This window comes from Morone saxatilis, unplaced genomic scaffold, assembly GCF_004916995.1.
Source record: "Morone saxatilis isolate NCDOM2014 unplaced genomic scaffold, NCSU_SB_2.0 Contig1, whole genome shotgun sequence".
Taxonomy (NCBI): Eukaryota; Metazoa; Chordata; class Actinopteri; family Moronidae; genus Morone; species Morone saxatilis.
In genome coordinates this window covers 2612556-2639563 of record NW_023339651.1, presented here as the reverse complement: position 1 = coordinate 2639563, position 27008 = coordinate 2612556, and the positions used below count along the sequence as shown (strand labels likewise).

Below are 27008 nucleotides of genomic sequence, written 5' to 3'. Positions count from 1 at the left end.
GGGAACATAAATTGCATTTATACAACAAAACATTTATCGTCTCTCAATTACCAAAAAATAAAATCTACAAGCCTTTGTTAAAAATGATAATAATAATAAAAAAAATTAAAAAAAAGATAGATAAGATTAATAAGATTAAAACAAAAAAATAAAACAAATACAGCAAGGCAAAAAAATAAAACAAAAACAAATAAATGCAGGATTAAAAACCAATGCTGGATGAAGTTGCACCGCCACATTCAACCTGCGGGGGGCGGTGCGGCGCCACTACTGCGCACATTACAGGAAGAGAAGAAGAAGGATTTCGGTTGTGGGCGCGTTTGATACCCGCCGCTGTTTGTTGTTGTATTGTACCACAGACGACTCACAGGTACAGTTGGACCTCTAACACGGTGTGTATATATATCTCGCAGCCGTTACGTGATGTGTGTGTTTAACTCGGGCCTCTCCTGCAGGCCGGGCAGCGACCTGGCCTCTGGTAGCTCGGCTGTGTGTGCAGATATCAGCTGCACATGAGGCAAAAAGAAGCTGTTTGACTGAATATTTAAGTGCTTTGTCTTTGCAGAAGCCTGAGCCATGAGTGAGTTCAGGATCCACCATGATGTGAACGAGCTGCTCAGCCTGCTTCACGTCCGAGGAGGCGACGGAGCAGAGGGATACATAGACTTACTGCAGAAACACAGGACGCCTTATGTGACAACTACAGTGTCTGCACACAGTGCCAAGGTGCTTTTACACTCTCAATAATGCTTTATTCAGCTCTACAGGCACAGAGAATCAGACATAATGCCCTGGGATTGATGAGGAAGGATGGGTTTGTGAACTTCTGCATCATTTGCCATTAAATTAGGGAGATTTAGAGCTCTGTCAGGGTTCACACTTGTCCTGGAAAAGCTGGAAATTTAGAGACTAGACCTGGAAATTGATTAATGACCAAACATCCTGGAGATTAACTGTGTTGTCCTGGATTACATATTAATTACGTATGTCGTTGGTGGGGGATAATTGTACTTTCTATATTTATTTTAATAGGCAAACAGGTAAGGAGATGAATTTTCTTTGATATAAAGTAAATTCTACTTGATTTGAACAGTTATTTATGCTCCACTGAGGCCGCTGTGGTGGAGAGCTCCATAAACGCTGGTGTGAGTAAGTGCTGACCTGTATTCTCAGAAAAATGAGAAAAACTCCTGGAAAAAGATTTCTTAGAAAGAGTGGGAACCCTGCTCTGTTGTGACCTGAGCATGAGCGACTTTTATCTGTCAACATATCATTTGTGAGACTTTTTGAGCTGGAATATAGTGTATATAATAGGAAACTATTTTAGCCTGTAAAGAACAATTAGAGCTGCACAATTGCAATATTCACATCACACGACAGGATCATTGTGAAGTACTGTAGTGCTGCAGATTTAAGAAAACATGTTTGTTTGGTACAGACCCCGACAAATGTCCTAAAATCCTAAAATGAATACTGTAATCTCTGAGATATGTGTCTATGCATGTGTACAGTACATGTGTTTAAGAAATAGAAATATATTCTGTGACAGAGACTGCACATTCAACCCGCAAAGACAAAATAATAATCTTTTATTGACACTGACAATGTGTTTCGCTCAGCGTGGATAAAACCTAAAGATCTTTATTATTATATTTTTGCAGGTTGAATTTTTTCTGATTGCGTTTTCCTCTCCCAGTTGTCAGCAGCTGTAGCTCTGCAGTACTCGCTGTGTGCAAGATTATTTCTCTTCATAGAAGCATTATTGTTCTGGAAAATGATTCCTTGATAAGGGCTGGTTATCAGATGAAGAGTTACATACATAGCAGCACAGTGTGTCACCATTTAAATATAAAACAGGTGTAAAAGGGTTTAAATCAGCTATCGTATTGCTGTGAAAAGGATTTGTCGCACCTCTTGTGGAAATGAATGTGTTGCTAACTGTGGATATTCTGATGATAATGGCTGTTTTATCATTTTCAGGTTAAATTAGCGGAGTTCTCTAAAACCCCCGAAGACTTCTTGAGGAAGTACGAGGAGCTCAAGTCCAAAAATGTTCGAAACCTCGACCCTCTCGTCTATCTGCTCTCCAAACTCTGCGAGGATAAAGAGGTGATACACAGCTTACAAGCAGCTAATGCTTTTGTTTCTTATTACTTGGATATCAAATGAATTTATTTCACCCATTGGTTTCACAGATTTGAACTACTTATGTAAAGAGTGATTGCTGTGTTTTCATGTGATTTTTCTATTAACATGGGAGTAGTGTTGAGAAACAAGTGTAATATACAGTTAATGCTGCCACACAAACCATCAAATAATCAGCTAGTGTTTCTGATGTAAATAGAAGCTCAAAACCCACTCATAAGAAAACAAAGGCGTGTATTGATTCAGGTCAGGCCCATAGATTTCTCTCATGTTTAACATTCATAGATAAACTGCTTCATAGAAACGTAGTAGTTCTCCACCGTCTCACAGCTTTGTCGCAATGTTTTCGTAGACGCTCCAGTTTCTGCAGCAGAATGCCAAAGAGAGGTCGGAGTCGTCGGCGAACACGACGTCAACCACAACGACCAGTTACAGTCTGCCTCAGACCAGCTCCAAGATGTCCATGCAGGAACTGGATGAGCTGCGGAAGAAGCTCGGCAACGTGACGGCCAGCTCCAACGCTCCTCTGGTGAGCATTTCTTACTCAGATGCAGAAGATCTGAAGGTTAGGTTGAAAGAGAGGGTGGGTCATTCGGATGGGATTAATTCATCATCGGGAGGTTTGATGATTTTTAATCCCATCTGGAGTGTATTTGTGTGTGCTTTTCTTCCCTTGCAGCCCCGATTACCTGCATGTTACTATGTGGTTGGACAGCAAAATAGTTATTTTCTAGAATAACTCGGCCCTGAGGTTAATTAAAAGGAGCAGGGCAAATATTTTATAACCTTCATGGGAGAACCTACTGTTTTTTAGAAAGTTTAAATTCCATTTCGCATTGTAATTTTTCGGTCTGTCTTTGTGGTTCTGCCTGCAGCCTGCCGAAGTCATACGGAAGACGCTCAGGGACAAACACAACAAGAAGAACCCCACCCAGCCCAACCCCGTGTTTCCTAACTGGGTGTACGACCGTCCTGCTCTCCTCGGAGACTTCATCACCAGCCCCACGCCTCCAGGAGATCCAGCTGTGGCCATTGGTGAGATGGTTTTTAAATAATAAAATGACCTCCAGTGAATGACTGTTGTTAGAGTCTGTAACAGTGTTCTCTGCGGTCAGGTACGATGCCCCTGGCTGCTCAGGAACAAGCTCTGGTGGAGGATCTGCTGTTTGTCCTGGTTGGAGTTGACGGGCGGGACATCACAGCTCAGCCTGTACTGGGGAGGCAGAACCGCTCCTTCATCATCGATTCCACACTGGACATGTCTGTGAAAGAGCTGGTTAACAGAATATTACCTGTTGCGTCATATTACTCCACAATAACACGGTGAGTGAGAGTCAGATCAACCCTTTCAAAAACATTACAGCTCTGGTTGGTACACGTTTGTGACTGCCACAGAGGAAACATTGTTAGATGGCGGGATTGTTTTTGTCCTTCAGCTTCATTGAAGAGAAGTCGTCCTTCGAGTACGGCCAGGTGAACCACGCGCTGACGGCGGCGATGAGGACTCTGATGAAGGAGTACCTGATCCTGGTCACCCAGCTGGAGCACCTCCAGCGGCAGGGCCTGCTGTCCCTGCAAAAGCTCTGGTTCTACATCCAGCCCACCATGAGGACCATGGAGATACTCGCCTCTATCGGTAAGAGTCGGGAGTTTTGATTGCGAGGATGATGAGTCTGATGTTTTCCTGCTGTTTGCATTCTTCAAACTTTACTGTGTACTTACTGTGTCATTTAGACAAAAACGAGAGGGGAAGGAAGAGACAAGAAAAGGACGAGGAGTTAGGACGTGAGCCTGATTAATCAAACAGCTGGAGGACAGCGATTAGTTGTAATGATATCAAGAGTATAATGTTGTCTGTCAGGCTGCTTCTGTGATGGATGGTAAAACTTATTTTGCAGTTGAATACAGTTCATCCCTGTGGCTAAATTAATGACCATCATAAGCACGAGAGACACTCGTCCCTGCTTCTGTGACAACACAAACCAACCCAGATCCTCCAGTTTTTATCATCAATGTCATCATTTATTAGATACAGTATGGACATGTTGCTGCCTATTTTATACAGAAAGAACAACATAAAGTTATGACTTGATTAATTACCGTTTGCTCACATACTGTATTTAAAGCATTTGCTGGTATTTACCCTGTAAGAAGAAGCCTTGAAGACAGAATGCTCGTTTTAACCACTGGAGGGCGATCTGAACCAGGTTTTGTATTTTATCTCAGGGTGGAATAAGTATTCAGATCATTTACTTAAGTTGAAGTAACCAGTACCTTACTAACTGGTTTAATTTTTTACAAAGGATATTTTTATATAAACTATAAACCATATTTTATCTCTGAAATGTAGTGGAGTAGTAGTAGAAAGTACCATTAAAGGGAAATACTCAGGTAAAGTACAAGTAAATGTACTTACTGTCCACCACTGTCTCTAAATAAATAAAACTAATAAGTATAACATTGGCTGATCTTTTACTGTTATCTTCAGGAAGTTTCTAGAAAGAGTTGCTACAAACATTATGTTATTGCATCTTGATTTTAGTAACGAACAGGCTTTAGAAATGAAAATAACTGTCTCTACTATTTCCGCAGCGTCCTCTGTGGACAAAGGAGAGTGTATGGGTGGGTCGACGCTAAGTCTTCTCCATGATCGAACCTTCAACTACACCGGTGACAGCCAGGCTCAGGAGCTGTGTCTCTACCTCACTAAAGCCGCCAGTGTCCCTTATTTTGAAATACTGGAGAAGTGGATCTACAGGGGAATCATCAAGGATCCATACAGGTATGGTTCAGACTCAGAATAACTAAACAACCCACCGTATCTGCTGTGTGTTTAAATCTGATTTGTGTCCATATTTTGCGTCCTCACAGCGAGTTCATGGTGGAAGAGCATGAGCTGCAGAAAGAGAAAATTCAGGAGGACTACAACGATAAATACTGGGATCAGAGATACACCATTGTACAACATCGGATTCCCTCGTTTCTACAGAAAATGGCTGACAAAATATTAAGCACAGGTAAAAACAAAAAACAAATGTAAAACACTATGTGCGCCTTTTATTAGACAAAAAGGATTTTATTCCCTTCTTTGTTATTGCAAAGGGAAATACCTCAACGTGGTGCGGGAGTGCGGCCGCGATGTGACGTGTCCTGACGCTAAGGAGGTCCTGTACACCCTGAAGGAGAGAGCTTACGTGGAGCAGATAGAGAAAGCTTACAACTACGCCAGCAAGGTCCTGTTGGCCTTCCTCATGGAAGAGAAGGAGCTGGTTTCACGGCTGAGGTAAATGGATTTTCAAGTCCTTTATAACGAGGGAGTGACTGGAAAGATTTTACCATAGACACATGAACGGGATCCGTGACATTTGAAAGTCCTCGTGTCCTGTATCGAAGCATCTGCATTTGTCATGTTTCTCCATTTATTTCTGCTTTCTTGTAACCCAGTTTACTTACAGAAAAACAAGCTAAAAACAACATTCATAGAAAGCTTAGCTAAAAAGACTTGAAATAAAAGACATAAGTTGACTTTTTTACTTAAGTTTTATTGAGTTTTTTTTTTAAGAAACAACACAAATTACAGTACAAAAGACAAAAAAACACATGAAGGACTGAAATAGCACAGACTAAACAAAAGCACAGCATAATCTCTGCATTGTTCATAACATTAAAAAGTCTGTCTGCACAAAAGAAAAGCCTGCTAGCTCACAATGTTTCCATTAGTAATTTATAAAACTATATGTTTCCTTTATTGGTTTCATTAGATCCATCAAGCACTACTTCTTGATGGACAAAGGCGATTTCTTTGTGCACTTCATGGACCTGACGGAGGAAGAGCTGAAGAAGCCAGTGGACGACATTGTTCCCCCCAGACTCGAAGCCCTCCTGGAGCTGGCTCTGAGGATGAGCACCGCCAACACAGACCCCTTCAAAGATGACCTCAAGGTGGGTGGGTGGTGTACAAAGTCAGATTTAGTGTAAATGAGTCATCACTATGTTCTTACTCATTGACTTTGGAAACACTGCACATTTATTGACCTTCGTAAAATATATTTATATAAAGTATAACAGAAGTATTTATTTATAAAGTCTCAGTTACAGTTTGTCACCCAGCAGGAGATCTTTAAGAAGAAAAATACTGGAAAAGTCCAAAAATGATATACAGAAAACTTGCATCAATCCCTCCTTTCCATCATTGCACCATTACTAATCTATTCAGTCTATTAGTCTTCCTTCACTCGCAGACTGACCTCATGAATTAGTCACGCTGTTACACACTTGATGATGTTTGAACTTCCTCTCTTTCATTCCACAGATTGACTTAATGCCTCATGACGTCATCACTCAGCTGCTGCGGGTGCTCGCCATCGAGACCAAACAGGAGAAGGCCATCATCAACGCAGACCCGACAGACGTGGCCCTCAGCGGGCTGGAGGCCTTCTCCTTCGACTACATCGTAAAATGGCCGCTGTCGCTCATCATCAACAGGTTCTGTTCTGATTTTATTTATTTATAGGTTTCATTTACGGGCAGCTGCCTCCCCATGCAAGCCCTCTGGATCCGCCCCTGCCTACAAGTACAAACAAAATATAAAACAGTATTTCTTCTCCTCTTCCAGGAAAGCCCTGACGAGGTACCAGATGTTGTTCAGACACATGTTTTACTGCAAACATGTCGAGAGGCTCCTATGCAACGTGTGGATCAGCAACAAAGATTTCAAGCAGTACTCGTTACGTTCTCCCAAATGGTGAGTTCACGTCGCATTTTAAGTTGAATTTATGGTAAAAATAAATCTCACTCTCGTCACACTGTTCACTGTACTTCCTGTACGCAGGTTTGCTGCGGCGTTCGCCCTCCGACAGCGGATGCTCAACTTTGTGCAGAACATCCAGTACTACATGATGTTTGAGGTGATGGAGCCCACCTGGCACATCATGGAGAACAACCTGAAAACAGTGAGTGAATGAGCTCTCCTGTCTGTCCTGATCACTCGCTGTTAGTGTTACTGCGCTCATGTTCGTGAACACTGAAAAACAGGTTTCACAGAAAATGTGTTGTGGTCTTCTTCTCCAGGCGTCAAACATTGATGATGTGCTTTGCCACCACACGAGCTTCCTGGACAACTGCCTGAAGGACTGCATGCTGACCAACCCCGAGCTTCTCAGGATCTTCTCCAAACTCATGGCGGTCTGCGTCATGTTCACAAACTGCATGCAGGTTTGTTGACACGCTTGTTTCTGCTCCTGAACATCTGTACCTTTTAAAGTATTCCTATTAGGGCTGTGCAGTATGATGATATATATAGTGTGACAATGGACAATTCATCTTATGCTCTATACGGCATGGATGAAGGCAACACAAACAAACATGGAGGAGAGTGAATGTGACACAGAACGGGATAAATCCGAACAGGAAAAGGACAAACTGAGGAACTGGAACAGAATTAACACCCGCTAAGCAAATTTTAGATGTGGCGAATAAATTGGGAATAACTTGGAATTGAAAGCGAAGGGCCAGGTTTACGTTGCTGTGTTTTGTTTTTTTTTTGTGTATCAGCGGAGAGTAACGTGACCTTCACTGTCCACTGATCATGACGTCAGCGATCATTTTGCGCTTTCTCCACATTGTCTGTGAATGTTTTGCTATAAGAAACATCTGCGTTACTTGTAAATAGAGATGTGAGGACACATTCCCAGTGTTAAGCCACCAAAAAGAAAACATGAAGACGGAGAGAAAAGTCACAGAAGTCTGTATATATACAAACAGGCAAGATCCCAAATGCTCGTTTTAAAATGTTTGTTTTTTCTTGGCTGTAACAGCGGTTCACTCAGAGCATGAGGTTAGAGCGCCTCTCTCTGGAACAAGGGACTATGGATGGACCTCCCACTCAGAGCGAACATGCTGAGGATGCCGAGAGGAAGAGGCTGACCACAAAGGTATTTTCCCCCACAGTTGAACTGATATCTCTCAGCTTTTGGGGTTAAAGTGTCTCCAGTGATATGTTTGTGCTTTCAGTTTTTAGCCGAGTACGTGGACGCCCTCCAGTCGGACGCAGGCTTTGAGGCCACCATCAGTAAGTTTGACAGTAACTTCAGCATGCTGCTGCTGGACCTGCTGGACAAGCTGAGCATCTACAGCACCAACGACTGCGAGCACAGCATGATCAGCATCATCTACAGGTATAACTGCTGTGTTTGTGCATGTATTGGGTGGTTTTTCTACTTTCCAACCAATGGTTTCCATTCATTACTGCTTTTATTTTGACAGGTCTTTAAAAATTGAAGTTTTGAAGTCTTTTAAAATTTGTTTTTGGGGGAAAAAGTTGATTTAATCTTTATTTTTGTGATCATTTGCTCTCTCTGCTCTTATAATGTCACAGGCTGGATTTCAATGGATTCTACACTGAGCGTCTGGAGAGGATGGCCATAGAGCGGAGTCAGAAAGCAGCAGTGTAGCATGTTGGTATTAACTGTCACCCAGCAATAAAAACATCCTTTCCTCACGTCTGTCCATCGCTTCCAACAACCAACCGTCCAGATAATAACCACACAGACGTCGGCTGTTGATTTAAAAGAGCTGATACTTCAGTGTGTATGTGATATATTATGGACTGTATCGAATGTAGAGTTCTAGTCTGATGTTTGTTGACTCATTTCAATGCTTCAAAAAGTACATTTTAAGAAAAAGTGGAGCTTCTATGTTTATTCTGCTCTGAAAAATGAAAGTTATGGCACTTCTTATGGGTAACTTATTGTACCTGTACAATAATAATAATAATGTATGTTTGTATTCATTAAAACTTTACTGAATGAAGACTCCCTTTGCCTTAAATATACACCGTTTCTGACTGTTCCCGTGGAAACCTCCCTGCTGACAAAATAAAAGTAATTCTGAGGCTCCTATTTCTGACTTTATTCTCAGAATTATGCTTTTAAAGTCAAAATGTATATTTTTTATTTTTTTTATATTTTGACTTTATTATCAGAACTCAAATGTTTCACATCCGTATTTTGTCAGTTGAAAATAGTAAATTACTTTATTATTATTACGGTAAGTAGTTATTGGTAAAAGAGTCATACCGGAAACTTGACGGGACAAACTTCAAAATAAAAGCGTGGAGAGAAAGGTTTGTATAAGGGACATTTGTACGAAGTTAAAATATTACTGTTTAATCTTCATACAGCTGCTAATTGAGTCTAAAAACTCTAATCAAACTTTAAATGTACAAACCGCATATATACTGCCGATGGTACAAACATTGTATTACATTGTAAACGTATTTTAATACACTAAAAAATTATAATTTCTACCCACCAACAATAAACAAATACACATAATTATATTTATTAATTTATTTACACCATGCTACCTCCTGCTGTGACCTGTGCAATGTTCCTTATAAATCACATATTCTATTCTTTCTATTGTTATTATATATATATATAATATTATTTTTTTTCTATTTTGTGGATAAAATGTGTATTTTCTTACCTCTTGTGTTGTATCTGTAGCTGCTTGATCAATAAATCTATTATTATTAAGAGAACATTAAAAAAACGAAGAATAAACTCAAAAAAACATATTAAATATAAGATTGCAAAATTAAAAACAAAACAAAAATCAAAACAACTAAAGTATGAAGTGCTGGTCGTTTCTTCAGATAACAAACAGACATCATTAATGGATGTTAAGCAACTTAATGAATCCAGCAGCACATATTAATAGAAAAGAGGGAAAAAATAAACAATATTTGTTAAATTTAATGAACTTATTATACTATTATCATTTATAAATGCCACAAGCTTGGAGCAACTTAAAATAAAATCTACACCTGTGAATGTAAAAAATAATATAATAAATAATTGAATCAAAAACAATTAAATTAAAAATAAATAAATAACTACATTGAAAATTTCACCGGAATTGTGTTTTAGTTTTTTGAATCGGAGCTCGCTTGACGGTTTCTATCCGGTAAACATGCGGGGAGGCGATAAGAGGGAACCGGGAGGCGGAGCTTTAACGGAACAGCTGCTGGCCACCGATGACTAACGGTGGAGCAACTAACGGTAGATGAGAGACAGAGAGCCCGAGCAGAGTGCACCATCATGGGAGCGAACCAGGTCTCAGTGTGGCTGATATGGGGTGAGTTTATTTATGATAAAACACTTTCATTACGTTTACAGTGCAGCTCTCATACATTCTAATGTTAAATGCTTTTATTATTCGGTCATTGTTCCTGCTTTAAAGTGTCCAAACGAGATCAAATCAGTAGAAAAAAGGTGATTTAGAGGTTTTTAATGAGCTTTAATGAGCTTCCCGCCTGTTGTAATGTTAATTAATGTGTATTTAATGTATTTGATTTAGAAACAAAAAGGCTATAATTATCAGGGAGTGTCGATGACTTCCTAGAAGTCTGTGAAACATTAACAGCAGCAATATCTCCACATTCTGCTCATATATTTACTATAACTGTAATATTAATAATAGTCATATTAATAATAATATTAATGAAGTGTTGCCTGCTGTGTGTAGTTTGTCTCGTGCAGTGCTCGGGGATGTTGTCTCACGTGGAGAGATATGAGGTGGTCAGACCTCAGAGACTGGCGGGGAGACTAAAGAGGAGCCTGCGGGACAACCAGGTGAGTACAACGCACCCTCCTCACCTTCCTCACCCTCCTCACCCTCCTCACCTTCCTCACCCTCCTCACCCACCTGTGACACCTGTTAGTCATGGAGCTGGTGGAAGAACTACCTCAACATGTTATAAAAATCTAATTATTATCACCATAATACTTATAAAAAGATATTTCTCTGTAATCTAATTACTGTAGCTGTACTTTAATTACTGTTTATAATGTAGCTAAAATGAGTTTTTATCTCATCCTGCTATCACATTAAAATGTTACTTTCACATGTGTTTATTACAGTAATTCAGTAATATAATATATAATAATACAACACTCTTGATTAAGGGATATTCTGCCTGATGAGTACTTTTACTTTTAATAGTTTAAGTGCATTTTTAGATAATACTTAATAATGTGTTTGTTGATTCTGGCAACCCCTGTGGACAAAAGCGGTATTGTTTTGTTTATTTCAAGAATCCGATTTTTTTGTAACCTAAAACACAGTTATGAGCTGATATAAACTGTATTTTATGAAATATATATAATCAGTTATATCCAATATGCATCCATTAACTTTGAATTGATAAATCCACCTTTATTATTGCCCCTCTTACAGGATCAGAGAGGTCATATAGAGGCATCCGGATTAAACTGTTTCATAACCAGTTAAAACTCCCTGTAGTACATTTACATTAAAACCTACAGGACTTATACCTGTATCAGAGTATCTTTACTGTGGTTTTACCCAAGTAAAGGTTGTAAGTAATTCTTCCACTGCTGCTAGTTGGTCTAATTGTTATCAATACTTTCAATGTGACTGACGGACGATTTTCCAACAGCTTTATCCTGATACGGTTCGGTACGAGTTGGCTGTTGAAGGGAAAAAGCACACGATTTACCTGGAAAAAAACAGGTAAAAATTTCAAATCCCACTTAACAAAATATGTATTTTTAATATTTAAATATTTAAATATATGTTAAATATATATAATATGTTTTTCCGACTGTATTTTATAGGAATCTTATTGGGAAAGGCTACACTGAAACACACTATTCAGAAGACGGAAAACGTGTCACAACGTCACCAAATGAGGTGAGATTTGACTTTAATTGACCTCTGAAGTGTTAAATTAAGACAAAAAGAAGTCATTTTTAATAGAGTAGTTGAAAATAATGTTTTATAGTCAGGAAATTAGGTGTTTATCCTTTATTTTCTGACATCTCTGTACAATAAAATGTATTTATTTATAGAACTGAACTGACCTAGTGCACTGAATTCAGTGCAATAATACTGAATGAAAGTTTATTTAAAGATAAAAGATAAAATATCTGACATTCCTAACCTGTGATTCATAATCTCATGGACATTAAAGACAAAGAACTCCCTTTGTGAGTCTTTAAGAAGAACGTAAACTAACTCCGGCAGATTGAACGCACAGATTCATCTTTAATTGATCGTGTTTCCACCCAGGAGCACTGCTACTACCATGGTCACATTGAGGGCATGAAGGACTCTTCGGTCAGCGTTGGGATCTGTTCGGGCGTTAGGTAAGAAGATAAATGTTTCACTGCTTCAGAACTTCCTGTTTGTAATTTGCCATCAGTAAAAGTTTGCCAGATATTTGTGAAATGTGTTGCTTCATGATGTTTGGTCATCAGTTGATTACTTTAATCTCTCTCCCACGCTTATATTTCCTTTATTGAATGTCATCTTGTCCAGTTACTGCAGCATAACTTTTATATAATCTGCCTCAACTGAATTTATTTTCCTTTTTATTGTGTTTCTAAATTTCATTGAAATTTTTTAATGCCTTTTCCCTTGAAATCAATGAAAGATGGTTAAAAACAGTACCACATTTGTCCACAGGGGTCGCCAGAATGAACACAAAAAAAGTACCAGTTTATTTGTCTAAATTGTTAGTCGCCGAGTTTTGAAAATCGGTTTGCGGTGTGCCAAAAAACTCAACAGCAATGCCTCTTTTCAGAAATCATGACCCGGTTACTCAAGATAATCCCTAAACCTTGCTTTGAGCAGTTTCACATAGGGACTATTTTCTTTCTACGTATCACCACGCAGAAGGAAACGTGCGTCTACTCACAGACAAGAGGCTCTTGCTCATGACGGCAAAGGATGTAAACGTTAAGGCGTCCTCCTCAGCTGAGCTGTAACGCTAGCTAGCTCAGAAATGCCCCGCAAACCAACCGCTGATGTCTCCAAAACTCGGCAACTCAAACTAAAACAATCTAGATAAATAAACAGCACTACAGGCAAGAGGAAGAACTGTCACTTTAAAGCCCCAACGAGGAAGACCTTTTTTATGTTGATTCTGGCGACCCCTGTGGACAAAAGAGGTACTGTTTCCAAGGCCACCGTGTTCACAGACAGTTTATAGTGGACAAAACTATTCCCATTTATAAGTCAATTCACATTTATAAACATATACAATTTGTTCTCAGTGGCTTTGTGCGAGCCCGGCAGCAGCTCTACCTGATAGAGCCCCTGGGACAGTCTGAGGACGGCGACCACGCAGTTTACAGGCAGGAACACCTGAAGTTCAGCAGCAGGCCCGGCTCCTCGTCCAACACCACCGTATCGTACGACCGGGACCAGGACCAGGGCCCTCGACCCGCAGGACTCTTCAGGTCCAGAATGTGGGTAGGTGATTCGGTTTTATCTAATTCAGCCAGAAGATGATGGAAGTTCAGGTATCTAAAAATGACTCTTAACACTGTAACATCCAGATTAAAGACATGTTCTATGTAAAGGCAGCTTTTAAAATAAAATTCAAAGTCTCCCAGCTGTGAAAATGGAATCTGCTTAAGCGGAGAGGCAAGTTTTTAAAAAAAAATAAATAAATAAATTTTGATGATGATAATAATAATAATAATTAAAAATGTTAAGTACTTTTCAAGCTTGCTTTCCTATGGAGGCCCATTTCTGCCAATGTGAGAGAAAAAGGATTCTGTAGAAATATGATAAAATATTATATATATATGAGAAGATGTATGATATGATATATGAGATGTACAGGAAAGGGAAGTGACACACTGATACTGAAACTAACTAGTGTGCATGTGTATGAGTGAGTAATATACCAACTTATTAATTTACCTATGTAATTGTTCCTGTTGTTATTTCCTTTTCTGTGCTTTTGGTTACATTTAAAGACGCTACAGGCAAATATTTGTTTGTGAGCTGGTCACAAACATCAGCATTACCTGTAATGTCTCTTTAATGTGTAGTTTCTATTGTAGTAAAAGTAATAAACAGCTGATATAAGAGATATAAAGCAGTAGACGGATCTTTGTTGTACTTCTTTATGTCAGTTTAAATGAGAATATTAATATAAAGGTTGTTTTTTTTCTTCAGAAATCTAAAACCATCACAGGTCCGCAGAAGTTTGTGGAGCTGTTTGTGGTGGTGGACAATGCTGAGGTAAATATCATAGTTAAAATTCCTTTTACAGCTGTTCTTTTACAACGTATCTGACTGTGTTTCTCTTCGTCCAGTACAACCAATATGGAAGCCAGACTAAATCCCGTATTCTTGGAGTTATAAATCACGTTGACAAGGTAAAAGCATGTTTTTCCTGCCCTCTTCTCGCCACCGGAAGCTCCCGGTGCGTTCACTGAAATAACTGACGTCTCCTCTCCCCGCCTGCAGCTGTATCGATCTCTGAACATCCGGGTCATGCTGGTGGGCTTGGAGATCTGGACGTACAAAGACTACTTTGACGTTCACATTAATTCGGAGACGGCTCTGGATAATTTTCTCCTGTGGCGGCAGACCAGCCTTCTGCCGAGGACGAAGCACGACAACGCTCAGTTTGTGACGTAAGGTTGAGTCTCAGATCTCCGTGCAGATGTTGAACGCTTTAATGCTGCCAGTTTGACCTGATGTGAGACTTATTTCCCCCTCGACAGTGGCAAAGATTTTGATGGAGATACAGTTGGACTCGCGAATAAGTTTGCCATGTGTTCTGAGAACTCCGGCGGAGTGAATCAGGTACGAATAACGAGTTACACTAATCCTTTAACGAACGCAGGTGGAAGGGAGTGTTTCGGTATCTCATGATACATTCTGCTGCTTTTCTCCTCCAGGATCACCATGTCAACCCGATAGGCCTCGCCTCTACCATCGCTCATGAGATGGGACATAACTTCGGCTTGTCCCATGATGCCGCGGGTTGTGTGTGCGGTCCATCGTACAGCAGCGGGAACTGCGTGATGGCGGATAAGCTCAGGTAAAGTCTTGATCGGTTTTCAGGAAGGAAAATTAACAAGTAACAAACAAACAAAAGTAAAATGAGCTTATAATTAGCCTTATTAGCATTATTTTACTTTCACAGTTGCGTAGTGTTTCTATAGTGGTGATAAAACTTTAAGAATTATACATATGCCCTCTATCCTTGGGCTAAGTCACTCCGTTTCCGATTAAGGGGAATCTTAATGCTGCAGCATTCACTGATATTCAGACTGCAGAGTTCTTCCAACTCTGCGGCAGTTTTTTTTTGTTTCTTGTTTGAACATGACAGTGTCTCGGTGCACGAAGCTCCATAAAGAAATGGTTCGACCAGTTTAGTGTGACAGAAAGTGACTAGCCTGCACAGACTTGTGGAAAGACAGAAACCAGAAGAGTGGAGTCTGTAATAGCAGCAGATTAACAGAATGAAATATACAGCAATCACATACGGATGTAATGTCCAGGTGTCCACATACTTTTGGCCATGTAGTGTAAATACTGTTTTCCTCCTCTTCAGGACAGGAAGTCAAGCGTTCCCGGAGTTCTTCAGCGACTGCAGTGTGGAGCAGCTCGCTGAATTCATGGAGCGCGCTCAGCCCAGCTGCCTGTCCAAGCCGATCTCCGTTACGACCATCGCCATGGCCCCTTGCTGCGGCAACGCCATGCTGGATCCCGGAGAGGAGTGTGACTGTGGCACTGTGGAGGTAAAACCTTCAGTGGAGGCTCTGGCTGTAACAGATTAGTCTTTTTTTTGGGACCTTGGAAAGTTTTAATATAACCTCTGGTGAAGGACAACGTCATTTGGTTTTTCTGTTTTAGCTGACTGTAGTGGTTACTGACTGTAGTGGTTACAGTTAATAAAAGGGAAGGTAGCAGTGACTCAGGGGCATCCCAAGCTGGCCTCCAAATTTAAAATAGTTTTCCTGTGAGCTCACATTCTTGGCAGAGATGCTTGTGTGGGAGATTTAGATCTGTTTTCCCTCAACTTTCATCACTGCATTTCCTGTTGAAGATGTAACTGGATACACAAACATGACACAACTGAAGATTGTGTTTGTTTGTTTTTTCTAGGAATGCAGGAATCCGTGTTGTGACGCTTCAACTTGTCGCCTGACTGAAGGCTCCCAGTGTGCTCATGGACAATGCTGTGACAACTGCCAGGTACCATTTACACAGCTGCCTTTAATGAAGCTTTTAAAGTGGCTTTCTTAGACTTTGTCAGCAGTTTGCTCTTTGGATTTCCACCATTTAAAGGTCCAGTGTGTAACATTTAGGAGGATCTGCTGGCAGAAATGGAATATAATAGATACAGGCATTGGAATATCAAGTCAAAGTCAAAGTCAGCTTTATTTGTCAAATATGCTATACATGCACGACATACAGGACCATGACAGCACGATGAAATTTCTGTCCTCTACGGAGCCCAAGTGCAAACAGGCAATATAAAAAAATAACACTTTTAAAGTTTATGAGAATATTCTTACTATGTATGAGTTATAATAGGTGCACAGTTCTATTTAATTATTGTGAGTATATGCATATACACTCTGTGAGTTTATTAGGGTAGGGGTGAATGAGGGAGTTGCAGTCTGCGAACACTCTCACTGCTAGATGTACTAAATTTTCACTGTGTCAGCACTGTTGTTTTGTTTTTAACAAGGACTCAGATGAGAAGCTTTCTTGCTTCAAGAGTTATGCTAACATGCAGTAATGCTATATGGATTTGTGATTGAAGTGTGTACTCCAATGTTCACGCGCAGTGGCTTTGACTGTTGGTTTGGTGACTTTGGCCCAGCAGTGCTTAGAGTGCTGTTGTATGGTTGATGTGTTATATTTTTGTTGAGGACATTGATTTGTCGGATTGATTGCTTGTTATGTGATCTCGGCTTAGGGAGGTATGTATGCAGGTTCATCCAGAGTGCGGGACAATAATCGTTTCCAATATTTTATTATGGGAACTGCAGGAAGAGCAGTGGAGTATTTCACCCAATTGTGGTGTTTACCTAGGTCTTATCCTTCTGGGAAGCCATGGAAATTTATGTTTAAAGATTCATTTCCATTATTTAGTTTTTAGTATATTTCCTTATAGTTTCACATCTGCTTGGAGCTATTAAAAGAGCCTCTGTCATGGTACTGTGGCTTTAGGCGGTAGTCATGCGGCCACTGCCAGGCGGGTATCATGGAGAGCGTAGGTTTTATATGAATAAGTCAAGGCATAACATGGATCATTACTCCTGTGCTGTGCATATGAGAGATGTTTTTTTTTACTCTATGGCCCGAGACGGCAAAATTTAGGCAGTTTAAAGATAATTCAGGAAAATCAGTTAGTTTGTGATGTTTGTGCGTCCTGTTTTCCATTGCAAGGTCCCCGGCACATTCTCTAAGAATGATGAGGCATCATAAGTGAAGGGGGTGGTGCGAAGTGGTTTGTTTTTTGTGAACGATTTAGTCTAGGATTATATACAACAACTTGCGATAGCCTGTTTGCTTCTAGTGCCGGCATCCCCGTAAAATGAAAAATCTTTAATCTTTATATTCCTCTTAGGTGAGGAATGGCTTGCCAGGATATTCAGTGTGCAGAAGGTTCTGCCAGTGGGTCTCGAGGTCCTGCCCATTTTAGTAGTTTGCCACCGCGTGTTCTGTAGGGACTGTTGTGCGCGTTGAAATAGACAGCTCTAGTGGTGTTTGGTTTTGGTATGAATCGGTCAAAGACCTGTGCTTTTTCTTAGGCGGCTAAGGTGCTACTGCTCTACAATTCTGCCGGCTGCACCACACACTGAGGCAGCATGTGCGGAGGGGTGTTTGGACCAGGTATCTTGCTGTGCTAGGTGTGGTGTGCTCGCTGGTGAGTATGTAGAGAGCGGAACGAAACATAAGAATGGTGACGTGTGCGGCCGAGGGCTTTGTCTTTTCTTTTGGCAGATGACAAGCTGAGCCTCAGGCAGCTTTGGCTCTTTTAGTCTTATTTCTAGTAGCTTTGTTATTTTATTTATTTCAGATGTTCACGATTGTGGTATAATTTCTCTTGTTGTCTAAGAAACTAACTTGTTTGGAAGAGGGTTAGTTTAATGAAATAGTCACTTGCGACCGAGGGAATTTTAATATAGTGAGGTCTCTTGTGTAGTTTGTAAGATATTTTCTATTATTGTTATGTTTGTTCTTAGGCTTGTTCGGGGTATTGTTCATTGGTGATTTCCCGGTAACATCATTCCAGTGTGGGTGCAATCTGGAGGGTTTTGCTGGAACATCTCCTATTTTTTTTTCCTCCCTGTCTTATATTTGTTTTATGATGTTGTGTAAGTGGTGTCAGAGAATCAGGCGTAAGCGCTGAATTCATTCATCGGTTATCTCAAAATTATGAGTTGATTATTGCTATGGAAGGTCAGTGATACTTAGATCTAGTCGTGGGCAGTCAGATTTTTGACTTAATTACATCAGCATTTTATATTTTTGTAACTTCTTCTTGTTGGTGTTTACTTGGTTTTCCTGCCACCAACTATTTGTATGCTTCTTTTCATATCTATATGAATCTTGTTATGGTATAAACTTTCACTCGTGGTGACAGTCTCGGAAATTATGATTAAATAATTCCCATTTATGAAGGATTGTGTTATTAGGATGCTTTAGTGTTGTTTATAGTTTGAGGTGTGAGTGATTGTTGCTGTTGTATTTATTGTTCATGATTTTTGTTGAGTTTATAAGATAGCTTGCGTTACCACACACTGATAAATGAATAGTTCTCGCCTTTTGGATGACAAGCTATATACATATGTGTGGTCTTGTTGGCCGAGTATAGGTGAATTTTTTTGTATTTGAGCAAAGAAATCTGTTCGGGGTTATGTTGGGTAAAACACATTGGTGTGTCTGTTGGTTTAGTATATTGGCCTGGCAAATCCTAGCCATCTTTTAAAACCATTCCCACTGACAGACCTGATATTGAGGTCCTTGTAGAAACAAAAAAATGCAAAAGGTTTTGATATTTTTAAGGGCTCAAAGTTGTGGTTTATTTATCGAAGCAATGGTTAAAACTCAGTGTTATTTAAGAGTCTTAAAAGTATAAGGGTATTTTGTTCACTTTTTGTTTTTGGGCTGTAATTTAAGGAATCTAAAAAACTTGTCAATAAGAGTTATTTTAACATTAATAAAATCAGTACATTTATCTTAAATTAAAACACAAAAACATTCTTATTGTTTGGAAGGCTGATTCTTGACTGAAAAACAATGAAATAACTATCATGGACAGCTTTTTTTGCTTAAGCAGGGTGGACGGGTTTACGTACGGACTTCTGGAAAATTATGAGTTCGTGCATTTGAGTGCTCTTTTACCTCCTGTATAGAGGATGATGGAAACTATCTTGGTTTCCTCTGCTGGGTGTTTGTTTTATTATGTATTTATCCTTGTTTTGTTGTTACTGTGTAAATATAGCTCAGTATGTTGTAGCTTTCTAATTATTCTTTTTTCTAAACTAATGTGTTTTCTATACAACTTCTATTGTTACTTTTTTTTTACTTTGGATACAGAACATGCGTGGAGCAGAGGATTATTTTTTTCTTGTCTTTTAAGATTATTATAAATAAGATTCTTAGTATAAGACTGTTTTCATCTTTTTGGTGAAACTTGGACTTCCATAGTTTGTTTAGAGGGAATGAATATCTTCTTTTCACTCATGGGACCAGAGGTTTGTTATAGTCATACATGTGTTTTTAAAGCCTGAACAAATCTCTTGGGGGAAAAAGGGCAAAACTGTGGGATAGACCTATTCGGCTTATCGTCCCTGCTTATGTCTGTATTACGAGGTTTTCTGTATCAGACCAAGGCATTTTATCCATCGATGTTGCTGTATACTTCTGCTGACAGGCCGTCATCTTGGTTTCTTATCACAAAATACTCCCAAAGTTAGCTCTGGGAGTACTGTCTTTCTATAATTGTTCCATGTATCAGGACTGAAAAGTTAGCAAAACACGGTTGGTATTTATAATATTGTTTTGGAATAAATACACATGAAAGTTTGTAATGTTTGAGGTCCGTTTTGTGCATTATTTAGTTAACTGTGCTGACAATTATCAATCCAGTCCATTTTCTTTTCACTTAGGTCTTCGGGCCGGGTTGCGGGGGGGGGGGGGGGGGTGGGGGGGGGGGCAACGTGGTTGATCACAACTATATGATGAGATTGTATTATATATCTTCTCCAGGCGTGTTCTGGTATTGTCCCAGTCCTGTAATTGACCACTGGTGAGGTTCCGACCTAATTTCCCAAACAAATTTCCTATTTTCATTTGCTTATATTTTCTGGTTTCTTTGCAGGTAATCTTAAAGTGTGCGACTCATATTATTTTGTGGGAGGAGATTCTTTTTTGGGGGCGAGTGCTCATTCACGGGTAAAAGGTTATGGCCTTACACTTGGTGTTACTCGTGGCATTCAGCAATTTGTTTATGATACTGGCTTGAGGATTGAGCGACAAGGGTTTTCTCTCAACAGAATGATCTATGGGGTGCATTGTGTCCATATTTTTCAAGGAACCAATATGTTTTACCAGAGAATTAAGTATAAACCGTCTTAGGCGTGGAAGAGAGCATTACGTGGATTTTTTTGGTGGTTTTTATCTATTGGGTGTCGGAGGCGGTTTTTGCTCATTTGGCAAGAGGCGTGTTGCCTCCTCCGCATTTTTGGCGGTTCGACGAAATGCGCATCTGTGGTTGGCGAGTACGTGGTGTGATACGGGGAAACACGGAGTAGGTTGTGCACTAAGATAATTCATAAATCTAATAGGGTTCGTGAGTGAGGTTCTAGGGTTGTATAGGCATGAAAATCATTCGTATTTGTAGCGTGTGTTCAGTTGGGGACTTTCTTCGGGGTGCTATAATGCTGCCGACGTATCCGTGATCGCTTTATTAATGTGCGTAGAATTGTGTGACTGTTTTTGCGGATTTTATTGTTCTCAGGTTGTTTGGTAATCACATAGTTATGAACGTAGTTTCGCACTGAAGTCTCTTGGCTGGGCTTCTTCACTTCCTTGTTTGTACATCCTTTATGCAGAGTTTGAGCGCTTCTAAATGGTTAGGTCTGAAACTATTCTTTACTGTAGAAGGCTGACTGTTATGACCTCTATTTCTATATTTGTTGCTAATAGTTAGATAAATGACTATATTAAGGTTCTTGTATTTATGTGGTCTAATTCCTGTTGTCCGGATCCTCGATGGTTTGGTGGCGAGCAGTTGGAGATAATAACATTGCATCGATCAACCTCTTGGGTTGAATTCATTTCCAGTAAATTTAACAATTCATGAATTCTTTTCTATTATGCACTGTTGCTCACTGTTTTCTCAGCTACTGATTATATTGAGTGTTTTCTTCTGATTTTAAAATGAGTTATAGGTTTTCATCTGGTTATTAAAGTAGGTCTGCAATATCATTTTACATGAAGACTATGGACACATTGTTCGTGGTTATCTGGCTGGGATATGTAATCTGGATGCTGGAGTTGGCCATTATGTGATTATCTGCATCTCGGTTCTATCTTCTCATTTCAGTATAGGCAGCTGAAAAATTCGAGAAATATATAGGAGGAAGAATGGGACACAGTGCCAGAATTTGTGAAAGTGTCTCCGCACAGGCCGGTACGGGCGGTTCGTTTCCTTCTGTCAGAAACAAGGCGATAGCAAATACGTTGTGGGAAACTGATGGTTTTCAGTGTACGCTGATTCCTTTGGATTGTGTAAGTATTTCTCCAATTATGGTTGAATATGATAATACAAAAAATTAATCTTCTTTATTTGTCCATCCTTTGTTGAGGCTTTGTATCAATCTTTTTTTTTTGCCTCCTGCAATGTTTGTCATGGTTGCTGCCGCCATGACAAACAGAAAACGCTCAGCTGCCTTTTAGAACTACTTCCCGTTTTACAAGCTCCTTTTTTTTAACACGTAGTTTGCACCATTATCTACACAAAAAGAAACAATATCTGAATCTTATTATATCACAAAGGATCATATTTTAAAAAAGGAGAGCGTCTCTTCCCTATTTTGTTGTGAGCTATATTGTGTTTATGTTAAGGATTGGAAAGTTCGAGCCATAAAAGATCACACTTCACCCAGGAGGATATTTATATCATTTAATCGAGTCAAATGGTGTGAAAACATTTTCTGGGTTGTCGATGCTTTCATGCCACTACACTGCTTTAGTTGTTGATGATCATTTCACGGTCTCAGGAGAGTTTCATTTGCCCCGATCTTGCTGGCGTAAAGCAAGGTGTGCTTACATTTTATAGCATAGGTTTGAAGGGCTGAAAAAAGCGCAGTGCTCGGTATTGTGATATTTTGATATATTTAGTGTAATTACATTGGTTAGTTGGGTGCTCATTATTTATGTGTATAAAGGATTATGGTAATATCATTGAGATGGCGGTATATTTACGAAGTGTCAGCTGGTAACGGTGTGTAATTTCCCTGCATCGAGGAATGGATGAATAGCTCGGTTGTGTTAGTTCTCTTGCATCCTGCTTTGGTGATCACGTAAGTGATCGCGGATAGTGCCTTGATTTCTGGTAATAAAAGGATCAATTATTGGACAATTCTAACAGTGCATTAGTGTGTTTACTTACAGTTTCGTGTCTGTCGCGTCTTCTAGGGTACACAGGTTTGATATCCAGTGTGTGTCGTGTGCTCACTTTCTCTAACTATTGGTGAGTTATAATGTCGTTTTTCTGTTCAGCTAGGATAATATCACTCGCAGACAAGCTGAACCCGATGTCCAGGAGCCAAATGGTAAAAGACAGCCTCAGGGAGTGGCTTAGTCATTGTCTCGCACTATTCGATGGATATCGTATGGGTGACTGTAGATTGCAGCGCTCTCTGATTGTTTACTGGTCCCAGTCCGATTCTGCCGGCCACAGGGTGTTGACACATGGGCCGGAGGTATTGGTGAGGGTCTGAGTGTAAGGGAATTTTAAGGAGTGTGAGGTTGCATGATGGTGTATGTCTTTTCGGACAGTGTGTTTGTATTCTTTGTGGTGGGTCAGGTTCATGTATGGAGTGTTGGTTGTTTACAGCTGAGTCTCGCTTCTTTAGGTTGTATTATGTGCTTCTTTTGTTTCGCATCACCTCAGTATGATATTTGTCTTCATGGTCTACCTACAGACGCTGAGTGCCGGCTAAGCTGTTGAAAATTTGCTAGGTCTAAAGGGGGGAGAATAATGCAAAGCATGAGGATTTTCATTGCAGAGTTTTTCTAGGTAAATTAAGTTTTGGCTGCTAAAGTTCAGAATTTAATTAATATTAATGTGCATGCAGAGATTAGTATTTCTGTCTTTTTGAGCCGTGGTGGAAAAAGGTTGCGTTTATATAAGGCAAGGCGGGTGTTTATTTGGTTTCGATCTTATATCTGTCAAGTCATTTGTAAGAATCATCCGTGAATAAGGACCCAACACTGTGTTAGTTTGTTTTTTAGGTTCTCTCGTAAATTTAATTTATAACGTTATGGTGAAGTTTGCTAGTAATAAGATTTCAGGTTCCCTCTCGTGACAGTTGTCATGAACGGTTCGGGAAGTGAACGTATGGACCTAAACAGTTTTTTTGTGATCATGTGTGTTTATATTGTTTTATTTCTGCTGTAAAGTTGTGCTATTTTTATGATATATGGGGCTTATGGGATTAATTTGTATGTAGGGCCTTCTTCTAGCTCTCTATAGTGGCTTCTTAGTTAGGAACTGCAGTTGTGAAGTTCAATGAAGGAGGCGTTTTGTGGTTGTGATTATGGTAGATGTTCACATAATTTTCGTAGCATATTGTGTCTTATGTTAATAGTTGTGTGGACTGTCATGCGTAGTGGGTTATGGCACACAGGTAGGCGCTTTTGGGTATACACCTGTTGTTAGAAATGGATCTATCCATTTTTGTTTTTTTATGTGGATGTTGTTCGAGATAGTTGGAAAATAATAACTTTTATGGTAACTATGTTCTCAGCTTGTACACTCAGCGTAAGTCTTTGATTTTGGTGGTTGGGACATCAGTGTGCAGTATTACACTGCCTGAATACAATAGTTGTGTTTGGTGAAATTCTTAGTAACTTTTTTCACACTTCTCACACAGACGTGTTGAGTATACTTGGCAGGTATTGTTTTTTAGCGTCAGGGTTTGTATAGTGTGGTTAACCCCGATCTTTGCCTAGAGCTGGCATGGCCCTGCTTAGCATTGAGGTTAGTTGAATGCTTTGTACGTTTAGTATTTTGAAATTTGGATGAAAAAACTGGCTTCGGGTGATAAGTAAAGACAATTAGTAAGACCTACTGAATATAGTGGTAATAGAGATATGTCATCTTGTTCAGCGGATCAGTTTAACCTAGGCTAGTATAGAGTGCAGTCGGAAAAAAGAGGTACATTTATTCTAGGGTCTACTTAAGTCTTAAGTGCAAAGTGTGAAAATGTTTTGTACTAGTATGTTGAGTCTCGATATCACGTAGTTCAGCATTAAAGTGCCTGACTGGACCAAAAAAAGGGTGCCTCAGTACCTTATTCAACTAAACACAACATAAACCCTTATTGTTTGGCCATTTTTTATCTTTTTAACGAGGAATTTCGCTCGTTAATTAGTTTTTTTCACCCTGGTTATGCAGGTGTTTAGAATGTAATCAGCTGGTCTGACTTGCAACTAGACTGTTTGTGTGAGGGCGTCAACGTGTCAATAGTATTTTTGGACAATTACTCTATAAACAGTCTTTTATTGGTATTTATTTTGTAGTGACTCCTTTAACTTGATGTAGATGGACTCATTTGCGGACATATAAGTGTGCTCTTGCTGGTTTAGTATCTCTGGTGAGTGTTTTTTCAGGGCGTACTGTACCAAGTGTGTCATGAAGTGTTGACGAGCAATGCATTATTATAAATATGAACTAAATTGTTTTCCAGAGTAAAAGTTCTGAGTGAAGCGCAATCGAAATTGAAACACTAGTGTTACTGACTTTGTTTTTACGCTGCGTGTGTTACAGTTTGTAGAGCTCATCCTCGAGTTGTGGAAGACCGGTGTTACAACCTCTGAAGGTAAAACACATAGGTGAGTGCACCGGCTCTTCCTGCTATACGGATTTCAAGTGCTGTGTTGAATTTATCTGTGATATATAGACTTTGGTCAAGTCATACGCTCGTGGAGGTGAATTGAGTTTTGGCGGTGCAGGTTTAATGAAGTACGCAGTTGGAAATCCGAGGTTTATTCGTAGAGATGTATAGACACTGAATATTGTTTCTTGTATCTCTGTTCTCTTTGTTGTTTTGTTGTTAGTGGTTGTGCATTGTGTATATACACAGTTTTTATGTTAGTAAATTGATATTCTAGTATCATATCATAGTCTTTATATATATAGATTAAATTGTTTTTGTCTTCTCAGCCCATCTGTTCCCTGTTATTAATATTTTACTCATCTTCAGATATCTCTTGTATATTTTCCAATAGTTTGTGTTTCCGTTTATTCTATGGGTTTGTTGTCTTTTATCTTATAGTTTTTTGTTTTTTCTCTGGGGATTGTGTGGGATTATTTAACGAAGTGGGTATAGGTGTTAAAAGGTATCGTGGAGTTTTGTTAATAAAGCGCGATTGATAAAAAGATATTTAAAATGATTTAACGCCTGCTTATGTCTCAAGAAGTATCTTAATTTAAGATCATGGGATTGCGGAAGTTGTGTACTGCACGTAAGGCTTACCTTAGGTCCTTATTGTACTGGTATTCTATCCAGTTTATAAAATAGTGTCTGGTATCCGTTTCTTCGCTGCTCTCTCTTAACTTTTTGGTTGTGTTGCTACAACATGTGAGGTTTCCCTCTGGGTATCATAAGTCTTATCTTAATGTGATGTTGTGCAGCCATTTTGCTTCGTTTCATGAGTGTAGACTGCTTTTTTTTTTTGGTTTTGTGCGGAAAATGATAAAGAACTGTCCTTCACAACCCTCAAAGTAGCAGCTTCGCATTTTTTATAAATGTGTCTTGAAAATTCGTCTTGTTTTGCTTTTCATGTATATAATAATCCTAGGTCCGGGTGTTGCCTTCTTGATATCTCCAGTCATAGCCCAGCCTCTCGGCTGCTCAGAATTCAAACCGTTCGCTCCTCCTGCGTGCTGCTCCCCAGCGATGTTAGGCCACGATGTTCAGTATAGTCTCATTTGAATGTTTCTCATTAATAAAGTAGTCAGGTGTGTGAGCTTTCGCAAGGTAACTGGATTAGTTTTCTCTCTTCTCAGGTACATATATTGAAATTCGATTGACGATTTCTGGTGTGAGTCTCCAAAGGCCAAGAGATGTTGAGGAGAAGCTTTTAGGAACGAACTGATCGTGGTTCAGCCGATACTGTAGTTATGTCTTTGATTTGGATGCTAGAACAGCTCACAATTTTTATAGCTCTTTTATGTATTCTTCTGTGTATAATACTCTCCTTATTATTCTGCTGCTGCAGTTTGCGTTCATTGTGTTTGTAAAAGGATTTTTTTTCTGCTAATCCTTTGTATACGTAGTTTATAGTTGTGTCTCATGTGGACTTGTGCTTATATAGTGTGATCCAAGAATGGGTCGCTCGCTTGGGTGTAGGAAGATCGTACGTTTTTCAAGATTTTGCTGTATTTGTGTTTTATTTTGTTATGTGTTTGTCTCTAAGGTCTGAATTATTCGTGAGTAAATTAGTTTTACATGGGGAAATTGAGATTTGGTGTGTGGAGGTGTGGTATGGGTGTGGTTTTTCTTATTTGTGTTGTAAGTTAAGTTGTAGAGGTGTCTATTATTATTTTTGTATTCATGTTACTGGTGGTTAGTAGTTTTAACGCTTGGTGTGGTTTGAATAAGCTTTTTATCAACAGCTGCCTGGCAGTGCAATGATTTTGAGTATCCTAGTGACCGTTGGATAGTACCATGACCTCGTTTGCTTAATATTTGTGATTTGTGTGGAGCTACCAATTAAGTACATGTTGTTCTTAATTGGTGGTTTAAAATGAGTGTTCGGTAAAATATCCATTATTCTTG

At 39.5% G+C, this 27008-nt stretch overlaps 2 protein-coding genes across 3 annotated transcripts in view; both read left to right on the top strand.

Annotated features, from left to right (window-relative positions):
* The first annotated feature begins 266 nt into the window (after window positions 1-266).
* tubgcp2 (tubulin, gamma complex associated protein 2) lies at window positions 267-9044 on the top strand. Of its 2 annotated transcripts, none has more exons than XM_035671159.1 (18): window positions 267-392; window positions 566-726; window positions 1981-2109; window positions 2498-2674; window positions 3021-3180; window positions 3261-3468; window positions 3582-3781; window positions 4738-4927; window positions 5017-5162; window positions 5248-5428; window positions 5907-6087; window positions 6458-6630; window positions 6761-6889; window positions 6977-7097; window positions 7216-7359; window positions 7962-8078; window positions 8158-8321; window positions 8522-9044. In XM_035671159.1, the coding sequence occupies exons 2-18, from the start codon at window positions 577-579 to the stop codon at window positions 8595-8597; spliced, it is 2646 nt and encodes an 881-aa protein (XP_035527052.1). In that variant the 5' UTR covers window positions 267-392; window positions 566-576; the 3' UTR covers window positions 8598-9044. The 2 variants fall into 2 exon arrangements, with proteins under 2 accessions (XP_035527052.1, XP_035527060.1); XM_035671167.1 differs by having other exon boundaries at window positions 273-370.
* Window positions 9045-10143: 1099 nt separating this feature from the next.
* Window positions 10144-27008, top strand: part of LOC118335248 (disintegrin and metalloproteinase domain-containing protein 8-like) — a gene marked incomplete in the record, with an annotated part of 25493 nt that continues 8628 nt past the window's right edge. Inside the window, 13 exon segments of the mRNA XM_035671491.1 lie at window positions 10144-10284; window positions 10675-10781; window positions 11609-11682; window positions 11787-11862; window positions 12241-12317; window positions 13227-13425; window positions 14140-14205; window positions 14280-14342; window positions 14434-14603; window positions 14694-14775; window positions 14871-15013; window positions 15530-15716; window positions 16084-16173. Of these exon segments, the coding sequence (XP_035527384.1) occupies window positions 10248-10284; window positions 10675-10781; window positions 11609-11682; window positions 11787-11862; window positions 12241-12317; window positions 13227-13425; window positions 14140-14205; window positions 14280-14342; window positions 14434-14603; window positions 14694-14775; window positions 14871-15013; window positions 15530-15716; window positions 16084-16173 (1371 nt within the window).

What these genes read in the sequence shown, in the direction of transcription:
- tubgcp2 (XM_035671159.1), top strand. Translation starts at nt 577, where the DNA reads ATGAGTGAGTTCAGGATCCACCATGATGTGAACGAGCTGCTCAGCCTG. An exon ending in AACTCTGCGAGGATAAAGAG is followed by an intron (nt 2,110 to 2,497) that starts GTGATACACAGC and finishes ATGTTTTCGTAG; the next exon opens with ACGCTCCAGTTTCTGCAGCA. An exon ending in AGATCCAGCTGTGGCCATTG is followed by an intron (nt 3,181 to 3,260) that starts GTGAGATGGTTT and finishes CTCTGCGGTCAG; the next exon opens with GTACGATGCCCCTGGCTGCT.